This window comes from Mercenaria mercenaria, chromosome 4, assembly GCF_021730395.1.
Source record: "Mercenaria mercenaria strain notata chromosome 4, MADL_Memer_1, whole genome shotgun sequence".
In the NCBI taxonomy this organism is placed as follows: Eukaryota; Metazoa; Mollusca; class Bivalvia; order Venerida; family Veneridae; genus Mercenaria; species Mercenaria mercenaria.
In genome coordinates, this window is record NC_069364.1 from 75,556,772 (window position 1) to 75,569,186 (window position 12,415).

Below are 12,415 nucleotides of genomic sequence, written 5' to 3' on the forward strand. Positions count from 1 at the left end.
TTTCTCGCAAGTAGGCTAATTTAGCTTTTATTGAACAGAAGTTACAGTGATATAGCTTAGACATTTGTTCACGGAATAAGGTCTTAAACTTAGAGACCTATAACAGTCTGCAATGCCACTACTGGTATGGGATGGTACCGTTTGACGGTACAATGAACACAGCTATAAACGTCATCAGAATACCTGCAATTTGTTAACTCGGCAATATAATTATGTACATGTAGATGAACACCAATTCAAACTGTAATGTCATGTTAGTTACAGAAGGCAACATTCAGAGGAATAATCTATTATGATTGAGAAATTCATGACAACTGAAAGTGATTAATTTTATTGATTTAACAAGATGATTTGTATAAAGACAATAAAAAATAAATTTATAACAAAGAATAAACAACACAATGATATCACAATATTGCCAGTCTGAAGTTTTCTGTCAAACAGTCTTTATTCTTCCTCATACAACCAGGGTTTACACATTTTACAATACCAGTCAGTATCATCTGCCAAACTCTCGCGCACATATTCCCGTTCACTTTCGCTCAAACAATCCAAATGAAAGCATGACAGGCACATCTCCTCATCACATCCCACCCACTCAATCCCATTCACCTCATCATCCTTCCTTCCACGCACACCGCACACACCACATGTATATATGACGCTAGCTAGACCTTTGTCTCTTGTGATCACAGCCTTTTCTGCACTCGACTTTTGTCCTGACACAATGTGCTTTTTCAACTTTAGAGTGCCTTGTACGTCGCCAGATTTTTTTTTCATAATCTTTATTTCTTTTTTCTTGTTCTCCTTTTCATCCTTTAGGATACGTTTCTTTTTCCTTTCTTCTTGTCTTTCTTTCTTTGCAAGCACGGCTGCTTCTCTTTCCTACAATGACATTAATGATTTACTTCAACATAATGTTTACAAATTCCAAGTGATGTACATTTCAGATAATTGTAATTTTACTATCGAAGATCGTAGTGCAATCCTTTAAATAAATTTTGTACATTTATATGATAAGATTTTGAAATATAACAATTACCTTCAACTTATGAAGCATCTCATCACCACTTATCACACGCCCTTCGGCAACAACTCTTTTCTTCTTCTGGCTTGATAAGGGCTGTGATGGTGTTGGCATTAGAACATCAGCCAAATGCTGCGGTACCAGACCTTGCTGCACTAATGGATTCGCAGCAAAAGCTCCACACGTTGGACATGTTCTTGCATCGTTATCATCATTATTTTCTAAATTTATATAAAAAAATTAAGCATGTAAAATTTCAAACACACGAAAGATAATAGGTAGGATAGATTTGCACCTCAAACACAGCTATAAAACTCGTATTTACAGGTAATTTTACACGACTTTTATGCAAATGATTAATTTAGTCTTTTGTGATATCATTACAAATTGCGTTTTATTTAGAACTATAAAGCCTTAATTGATTTTTGTTTAAAAAAAGATAGGTAAGCCAACATACCCTCTGTAGCAGTTGTTGGTTTTGCAAATGTAGCAGGTACTATTTGTGACTTATCAATAGCACTTCCATCCAATGGGCATATGCCAGTTGCCCGAAATGCTTCTTTGACAGATGACGGGGTCGTCTGGTCTATAGCATAATTCAAAATTAGTGGGAATCTTGCCTTGCTTATGTTGAAACTGTTGTTAACAAAACCACACCTTTCAGCAATTGTGGCACATCTGCTTTTCAACGGACCAATGATCTGTCAAAATATGATGTAATAAAGTTTTACTCATGGCACATTCAGTTAGGCACCTAAAAGTGCGCATGGTTCAAATTTCACAAAATACCATAGTTTAATTATGATTAAACTAATTTTACATCGGATCTTACAACTTATTAACAAAACATACATATATCATAACTAAGTTAGCTGCACGATTCGTCGTAAAGTGTTAAACTTTGATTGCTAAATAAATATATGCACAAATTAAATTAATAACTAACGCATGCTAAATACCTTGACGTCTAATGGCTGCAAAATATGCGTAGTGTGACCAGGAAGACCTATCAAAATGACATTGTTCTCTTTGGCTGCTTCCACAAGTGGTAAAGTAATATGAGAATCATGATTATCCATGATTAAGCAAACTGGTCTTTTTTTGGTACAATATTTCAGAAAGCAGGATTTGAACCAGGCCAGAAACAAATCCCCGTTCATATATCCACTTTCACTGGAGGCATACAGCCATGATGACGGAAGGCCATCCTTGAACTCCCTATGTGGTAAAGACCCCTGTAATTTAAAATGTTTTTTTTTTGAAAGAATGTCGCCTGTGCATGGTTACTTTATAAGAGTTCTATATTTATTTATTTATTGATTGATTGATTTGTTTATTTATATAGACTATAACGTATAATAAACTAGTGGTATATCATTCGATTTGGTTGTGGGTTCAAACCATGGTCACGCAAATCACATATATGAATTGTAACTAGCAGCTTCCTTATTTGGCGCTCAACATGCAAGGTGTCGACAACTAGGAAAATAAAATTGGGCAACCGAATCTGGTGTTGCCAATTTAGTATTAACTGTCTGTGCTTTGATAAAGGCAATTTTATGTTTCAAGACCATTGAAAAAAATGTAACATATGCCATGCATTTCTTAATATTTTTTACTTTGGTATCAATGATAAAAAGTAATACCTGAAATATCAACATGGTTGGAAGAAATCTGCCATCCGCGCATACGCACAAGAGTGCCGTGATGTGGCTTGACACTCCCATTTTTTGTTTAAATGTGTGGCCACCTTTTCTCCCAACAACTTTGGCTTTGGCGATTCGACCTCGGTTTTCATAATCCCTTAGTTCGACGCGAGTACTGCCAGGTAGAGTACAAAACTCTAGGAAGCAGTCATCGAGAGTAGTTGATATAAGCTGTAAGAACTTGACTCTACAATCGATTTGATATATATATATATTCCATTTTATCTCAAATTTATGTGTTTATTTACATTTTACTACGAAATGATATTTGTAATTTCAGTATTGATAATATTGATAGTGAAATATGCATTGGCATTTATTAAAGGTTAAGACAGTGTATGTATGTAATAATATATTACCCTGTCTGGTAAGTTTTTCAGCCCTTCATCCTCGAGTACCTTTCCAAGAAAGTTAAACCACTTTTCCATTGTCGTTGCATTGGACATTCGGGTCCTCCCCGCATCCATATTTTCCGCAGCCTTTTCGGATAGTTCCGGATGTCTTTTGTAGAAGTTGCGGAACCACTGGTCAGGTGGTCCAGTTTCATGGTTTATTCTGGTAAGTCTTTCTGAAATCAAGATTATGTCTTACTGTACTGTATGGTCAGTTCTTATATAATCTAGAGATTGTGGGTTCGAATCTCTTGTTGTTTTTATTATCCGCATGATAATGTAAACTAGATTTGCTTAAAAGGTTTCGGATATTTTCAGTTAAAGATTAATGATACTGCAATTCTATTTTAGAACATCACATAATTAAAGCCTTAGCTTGCTAATTGAAAACCATTGCAGATTAAGCTAGGTCGGCCTGTACATCGGTGCAGTCTGGTCTAATTTGCACCGTTCACTTTTTAAATCTTTTTCATGAAAACCCCCTTGAACTATAAATGGTATTGTCCAAATTGAAACAAAGAGCAGTCCATTTTATAAATTTAGAAAGGAAAGTGCTCAGGTAGGAATTCATGAATACGAATGTCTACCGATCTGAGTGTACCAGTACATACTTACACAGCAACGGCATACCTACCATATCTACGGACAGTTTCTTTGATGTAGCATCTTATCATGTGCCTTGACATAGGAAAACCTCTATCTGCGTTGAACAGGATAAAACTAACCAAGGCCTGCTCTTCCTGCTTATTCATATCAGTAGATCTTCCCCTAGGACCAGAATGACGACCCGAAGCCTGGTCGTAGATGGTTGTCTTTGGCACGTTGAATTCTATTGATGCCATCTTCAAGGTCATATGTCTTTTTTTGAAGGCAGACACTGCTTTTTTTAAATCGTCGCTACTGTAGCGGCTCATTTTAACACTGGAAATACATTTGTTTATTATATATGAGCCGCGCCTAGGGAAAACCAACATAGTGGCTTTGCGACCAGCGCAGTATGGTCAGGATACATGCTGTTCGCTAACAGTTTACCTAATTGCAATATGCTTTGAAAGCGACCAGCATGGATCCAGACCAACCTGCGCATTCGCGCAGTCTAGTCAGGATCCATACTGGTCGCAAAAGCCACTATGTTGGTTTTGCCATGGTGCGGCTCATATTAGGCCTAATGAATTTTTAACTTAACAAGGGAGATAACAACAGTCAATTAAAAGTGACATAAATGTACGATTTACCTCCCTTGGTTGAAAAAATTGGCGATACGTCACCTTATATATACCACTTTTCTATCCAAAATTGTTATAAAATATTGGTTTATGGGATATATATGCTGGAATATTTTTGTTTGATATGTAATAGGAAAAACTAAAAATAATGTTATAAAGGTTAAGATAGTTCGTCTGCAAAAGTCCGTCGGGAACATGTACGTAGAATAAAACCCATGAGGGGCCTCTATGAAGTCACAGTGCGCATGCGCACAGGAACCATGATTATCCCCTGCCATTTTGGAAAAGATGTTTTGTAAACAAATAAATGTAAGTCTTTTACTGGTATTAAATATTTACCTGCGTTCTTCCTGTTTACATTTGTTGGTGTTCTACGCGGCTGCTATGCGACGGTGCGTTTGATTTTATAAATTACCGATTGTAATAGAATAATTCGCGGATGTTCGACTTTATCATCTGTTCGAATTTATCATCAGTACCAGTAATGGAATTGATATTATTTGATTCTGTTCCTTCTGGTTTATATTTTGCAATATTTGCAGAATTTGCATTATATTGAATCGGATTTGATCATTTTCAGCCTTTCAAGTTATTCGCGCATGCGCAGTGAAAATTATGTCATTCTTGTGTAGTCAGTGTAACGTCTTTTTTATTAAAATATTTTGAAGTGGATTTTGTCAAGAACAAGGTAAGGTGTTACCAACAATTTTGTTTTTGATAACAATGCATTTTGAGTGCTAATTCACATGCGTTGGCCTAAATTGTAGAATAAACCAAAGTCCTAGCAAGTCACCCAAAGTGATGACCTAGTTTAATATTGGAAAAATAAATAGCATATATTTTTTGCTCAGTAACGGATTTTGTATAGGTTTATAGAGGTGAGTTGCAGTCAGAGTAACATTTTGGTGTATGTTTTTTTTTTTATATTTACGAGTATAAATTTGAAGTTCTTGAAGACGGAAAAATGTAAACAATAGACCATGTGACTTATGGCGCGAATTTACTACACATGTACATATGTTACACTCGGCAGGTGGCGCTGTTCAAGGTTTTTCCAATTATTAAAGTGAGCTATTTTTAAAAATATTCCAATATCCTGCACAAGGGGGCATTTCATCTTATTATAAGGTGCAATGATAGTCCAGAAAATGGGTGATTTGAGACTTGGTGATAAATTTTGACTAACTGTCTTTTGGTACATACTTCCTGATGATTAATAACAACCACTACTTTTCAGAAAGTTTTCTGCTAGTTTTGAGTACAAGATAAAAACTGTGTTTTGGACTCTTGTATATGTATGAATGACAAATCAATTGTGCTTTTGACATAAAATTTAAGTGATAAAAATTTATATGGTATTAAAGTCAATGTCCTAGGTTATGACACTTGCACATTTTTCAGGTTTTTCTGCAAGAGTGACAGCAGCTAATTGCATTTTTTCTGCTACATTTATTTGATTTATTTGAAGATTTCCCTGCCCCGACCTCCCAGTTATGATCAGAAATTAATTGTTGTGAGTATTTTGTAGATGTGGATGTAGATTTATAGAGAGATTACGCACCCATTCAATAAAAAATGAAAATGTAATTTTAGTCCCATTCAAATATATGGTACTTTCACTTTGAAAAAACTGTATAATTTCCAGTCTGCACACTTTCCTGTCTTTAAAATCATATATTTCTAGTATTTAAGATACCCTCTATGACTACAATTTATGTATACTGTAAGGCCTAATTTTTTTTTTTGTTTCCAGTAACATGCTAAAGAAAAATAGGTAGGTAGGTCAGTATTTTTTTTCACATTTTTATGCTCCCTTTCAGCTTTAAAAACCAGAAATCGAAAAATTATCTTAAGTGATATTGCTAGCATATTGCAGTTCCACTGGCAAGATAGCTCAGTTGGCAGAGCAACCCAAAATTGAGGAAATCACGTATGGTAATTTGTGTTTTGGGGAGGTTCTAGGTTCGAATCCTGGTCTGGCTGTGCAAACTGTCGAGTTGTGAAGTTAACTTTTTCCAGTTTTTATAGAAGATCTACAGATAAAATACAAACATGCATTTTATTTACTTATATTGCTGTAATATAGTATTTACCTTGAAATAAATTTATTCCCCACTATTTTGTTTAGTCTTGGGGGCATATTTGTACTCTTTGATTTTTTACTCACCTGAGCAATGCTGTATTTTTTAACTGATCTTCATGAAATTTTGTCAGAATGATTACCTTCTTGAAATCTAGGGCAAAGTCGAAAATGGGTCATCTGGGGTCAAAACCTAGGTCAAATCAAAGAAAACCTTTGTGTATGCGATAGAGACTGTATTTTTCAGTTGATATTCATGGAATTTGGTCAGATTAATTACCTTGATAACATCGAGGTCAAGTTTGAATATGGGTCATCTGGAGTCAAAAACTAGGTCACTAGGTCGTTTCTAAGAAAATACTTGTTTAAACTCAAGAGACTACATTTTTGGTCCAATCTTAACTAAAATTGGCCAGAATATTTGTTTCCATAAAATCACTAGGTCAAACATGTTTACACTGTTATGATATGTATCTCAGGTGAGAGACATAGGGCTATCTTGGCCCTTTAGTTTTCCATTTCTTCAGATGACAAGTTTTTAAATCTGGCATGAGTAGAAGTGTGCCACATCTACAGATCTAGCTTTAACAGCTGCAGTTTCTGGTTGTTCTGTTTTATTATCTATCATTCCACTTTCACTATCATCTTTTTGGTGAAAGATATCTTCACCAGTCAGGGGTGTAACTGTTTCAAGTTATCGCAGTTTATAACCCATTTGAGTTATTGCTTATATTTTCATAACTTTTTCAGTTATCATAAAATATTACAAAGCCCTCTTGTGCCAATTCCTCATCTTGAATGTGACTAATGCAATTATTTCCTGAATCCTTGAACTTTTATCTTTCCAGCTATGCAGTAAATTTTTTTACGCAAGGCTGATAAAGTTTTACGCAAAAGGTTTAAAGCTATAAAACTCTTAGCATCCCATTATGCTTATCAGGTCATGATCAAAGAATGAAAAGAGAATTTGATTATCCACAGATTGCTACTTATTTCACTGTATAGGTCACTTTGTGAGAACAGCAAAAAGACTTTTTTGGATAACTTACCCGAGCTTACTTATATTTTATAACTAAAACAGGTTATAAAATGCTTGGAAAAATAACTGAAATAGGTTACATAACTTAAAACAGTTACACCCCTGAATGACCATGTTCACTGATACAGAAGACTATTACAAACACTTTGTTTTCTGGGGCCGTGCGACCAGCTATTTGCTGCATCTCGCTGCAATTTTTTACTTGTAACCAATTGTATTACGTTATTGGACAGACCTACAGACTGACGGGCGGGACACAGTAGCTTCAATAAGCCCCCCCCCACCCCCACCCCACCCCTACCCCGAAAACATTTTGCGTGGGTATAATTATAAGTATTCTGAATTATGATTTTCTTAGATGACATGCATGCAAAATGTCCACCGGTCACTGAATGCTTTCATCCAGATATCTGTTAATCACAATATATTGCAGCCCAACAACTTCATCCATAACAATATGCACGAAACCGCTGTTTGTATAATGCTTAAACCAAGGACTTTGAAACATGAACTTTTAGTATTTATGCTAAATAAACCAGTGATTGAGTAAAGTTAAATATCTATCAGGTCACAGTTTTAGGCACATAATTCATCCTTGTCGAGTCCGTTAAATGTCAAGTTTAAAAACGTTACGAATTTTGGTTCCTTTATGCACAAGTCATAAAACCACACCTTAATAAACATACATTTGAATACTGAATTTAATATTTTATGAGCCATTCAAAACAACTACTTCATAAAGCTAAAACTAATAAAATAAACGAACTAAAACAGCCAAATGTTTTCTTTCGATTTAGTCATGTCGCGGTAAAGTTAGAAAATTTCAACGTTTTCTGAAGATTTTAAAATAATATACACTAATATTGGATAAAAATTTGATGAAATGTTGATAGAAAAGCAGAAAAGGAATTTCGTATGAATACATCTGCGGGTGACTCTAAAATTTTATTTTGCACTTGCAGCATGTGTAAGTGTTAAATTCTACTCAACCTAGAGGGCGTGGACGGTAGCATACTTTTACACTACTGCCCATGAAAAGTCTCACTCAAACCGATCCTGCAACATTTTCATTGATTTTGTATTGAGCGGTTTCTTCTACTTGACAATTTATTGTACATTATGTTTTTTTCTAGTATTCTTTGTCAAAAATATGTGTTTTCATCATTATACCGAGGGTATACTGCATAAAGTATATTGAGGATTATATAAAACTGTAGCAATGTTCAAAGTTTTCAAAGCGGTCACAACGTTTTAGCACAGCATATGTTTTATGAAACAATATCTCTCAGATCTCTGGCAATTTACGAGAAAGGGCACCATAGTGTCATTAAACGAACCGTTAAACCGCCACTGACCCGAAAATCATTGTATTTGTAACTTATTTCCTTTCAGACACTTGAATATTCTTATTGTCTAGGATATGAAAACCCGAAAAAAAAAACTGTATTAAAATAGAACACATGGAAATCCACAGGTCGCTCAACACGACATAAACGAAAATGTTGCAGGCTCGGTTTGATTGAGCCTGTTCATGGAAGGTAGTGAAAATTCAAGCTACTTTCCAGCCCTGTAGCCCCGGGTTGAGCTGAACTCAACATGTAACCAGAATATAATTTAGAGACACCCGCAGATGTATTCATACAGCAGTGCACATGGAACCTTCAATGATACGGAGAGTTTATTCCATAAAAAGCGGCGCTTGGTCCCCCTGTTAAAACAATGATTTTGCCCGAAACTGAACTAAACAATTTGGAATTTAGAGAGGGGATCTGGCGTTATGACGCCTGTATATCACATAAACTGCCAAAAGAACAACAAGCGGAAGTACTGGAACAACCATAGCCGATATTTTCAGTTTGAACGTAAATGTCGTGCTTACCGATCTGAAGAGATCAAAATATAACATGAAAATTGTAATAAATGGAAATTTGAAAAAAAAATCACTAACATATTATTTTTATATGATAACAATGACAATGTGCTAATGGCCACCGGCCCATAACAAGATTACTTTTAAGATATTCACTTAAGTTACAATTTAAACTGTTTATACAACTTGAAAAATGATTCTTGTTGAGGCCTCTCATTTACAATTATAGCAATAGTCATCACCTGAATTAAGAGCATTCATAAGTGAAAAACATTAATAGTAAATGCTGTAGGGATTTGTTTACATTATAAAATTTTAAATAAATTCTTTCAGGTCAATGTTTGGTCTGGTGTTGGTAAGCTTATAATAAAGAAAATGTCATTCTCTTTCAGGTAGATTTTTATTAGTTTTAGACTTTAGGCTAGTCTTAGATTTTAAATTTGCTAATAGCCAAAAGAAAGTTCAGTATAGGCTCCTTCAAAGTGTTGAAAGTAGTCTAAACTTACACTATACTCTACTGAATTTATTTAGCTGTCGAGACTTTTGACATGACTATAATTGATGAAATCCTAATATCAATGAAAAAAATGTCAACACAAGAGTTGTCCATTTTGCTTCAGATATTTTAGAAGGTCCATCTTTAATATCAAATACTTCTATTTTACATGGTGAGAAAAGCATAAATGAGCCGTGCCATGAGAAAACCAACATAGTGGGTTTGCGACCAGCATGGATCCAGACCAGCCTGCGCATCCGCGCAGTCTGGTCAGGCTCCATGCTGTTCGCTTTTAAAGCCTATTGGAATTAGAGAAACTGTTAGCGAACAGCATGGATCCTGACCAGACTGCGCGGATGCGCAGGCTGGTCTGGATCCATGCTGGTCGCATACCCACTATGTTGGTTTTCCCATGGCATGGCTCAAATATATTTAGTAAATTAGTGCACTTAACTATCATTTTACACCGAAAAAAACCTGTAAAGACGAATTTGAATTGTTTCTAGGTACCATCTCTACAATCAGTCAAACTGAGTTTTCCGTACTTCAGCAGAGTAAGTTATATCAATTAATGAATTTGTAATTAAGACATAAACTCATGCAAAGATCTATTTGAAAGAGACGTGTCTCTAAACTGGTATATTCAGTTAGTTTAAAGTCTGTGGGAAATCCAAAATGTAAGTGGCATATCAAGACGACTCCCACTGATCATTTCTGTATTCGGGAATAGCGATTGAAATTTCAAAGTAAACTGACATTGGTCGAAAATGAATAATCACGTTCCCACAGACATAGCGATCTCGAGGCAAAACCTTACTGTAGCGTGTGTATGGCTGTTTGGTTGTTTTAATGAGAAATATGTACACAAATCTTTGTTACCTCTTAAATGATAAGATATCGGTAAATTACCCAATATGAACGATTTCAAATGACGGAATTTTTAAATGCCTGATTTAATTATTGCTACTGTTCACGACGCGTCTTCAAAACATAATTTCCATATCCAACCCACATCTGGCTTTAAATATGTTCTGTATTTTTAATGAATAAACTTTTTGTTTGCAAGATAGTTGACTGGAATTTCTATCATATACTGTGAAATCATTAATATTCGTGGGGGACTAATTTTCGTGGATTTCGTGGTTGATTCAATCCACGAAATTTAATCCCAACGAACAAGTAAAATTCCCATTCATTTTTGTTCAAAAATTGAAACCCACGAATTCATATCCGAATTGAAATTGCCGTTTTGACCAAAACCACGAAATTTCATGCCCACGAAATTAAATACTATTTTACTCTCAAAACAGTAGATTTTAAGTGCTTTCTGGTGGTTGTAAAAGTCTCTCCGAACCTGGATTTAGTGTTATTACTATTGTTTGTCCTTTGTGATCATGGAGACAATTCAATGTTTAAAGCTATACACCGGGGCTAAGGGGTGTTAGAGGTGTTACAAATTCTATTAACTCTCTTGAATAGACTCAGTCTAACCGAGTCTGCTATTATTGTTGCTTGAACGCGTTCTATGCTTCCAAAGAATCACCTGATAGATTGCATAATGTGTAGCGTGATTGCTTCCAACTTGGTATAAATATATACAAATACAGAAGCCATGTAAAAAACATCGTAAAAATATAAAAATAACAAAAACAAATCATTACGGTGTACATACCTGTAGATTGATCAGACTATCTTGGAGGAAATTATATTCAAGACGAAGGATTCGCAGCTTTATTCAAATAGTATAATTGAGCTGCACCATGAGAAAACCAACATAGTGCGTTTGCAACCAGCATGGATCCAGACCAGCGTGCGCTTCAGGATCCTTCCTGTCCGCTTTCAAAGCCAATTGCAATTAGAGAAACCATTACCGAACAGCATGCATCCGCGCAGTCTGACCTGGATCCATGCTGGTTGCAAATGCACTATGTCGGTTTTCCTATGGTGCGGCTCATATCTTAGATCGGATTGACTATCGTGTTAGAAACTTAATATTAACGTTTACTACTAGTATTAGAAGACATATAAACAAGGCATTTTACTAAATTCTTTATTTTTAATGCATATTCAATGCGCTGGGAGTATTAAAACAAAGGTTTTTATTTTTATATTTATATTCTGAATTTTTAATTATGTCTCCCCCAGGAGACATATTGTTTTTGTCCTGTCCGTCCGTACGTCACACTTCATTTCCGAGCAATAACTGGAGAACCATTTGACATAGAATCTTCAAACTTCATAGGGTTGTTTGGCTGCTGGTGTAGACGACCCCTATTGTTTTTGGGGTCACTCCATCAAAGGTCAAGGTCACAGGGGCCTGAACATTGAAAACCATTTCCGATCAATAACTAGAGAACCACTTTACCCAGAATGTTGAAACTTCATAGGATGATTGGTCATGAAGAGTAGATGACCCCTATTGATTTTGGGGTCACTCCATCAAAGGTCAAGGTCACAGGGGCCTGAACATTGAAAACCATTTCCGATCAATAACTAGAGAACCACTTGACCCAGAATGTTGAAACTTCATAGGATGATTGGTCATGAAGAGTGGATGACCCCTATTTATTTTGGGGTCA

At 35.5% G+C, this 12,415-nt stretch overlaps 1 protein-coding gene across 1 annotated transcript; it reads right to left on the bottom strand.

The window, feature by feature from the left end:
* Positions 1 to 436: 436 nt before the first annotated feature.
* Positions 437 to 2,176, bottom strand: LOC123557736 (uncharacterized). Its single transcript, XM_053542443.1, has 4 exons — positions 1,987 to 2,176; positions 1,485 to 1,728; positions 1,043 to 1,248; positions 437 to 885 (listed from the first exon to the last, which is right to left on the bottom strand). The coding sequence occupies exons 1-4, from the start codon at positions 2,104 to 2,106 to the stop codon at positions 448 to 450; spliced, it is 1,008 nt and encodes a 335-aa protein (XP_053398418.1). The 5' UTR covers positions 2,107 to 2,176; the 3' UTR covers positions 437 to 447.
* Between the last annotated feature and the right edge of the window lie 10,239 nt (positions 2,177 to 12,415).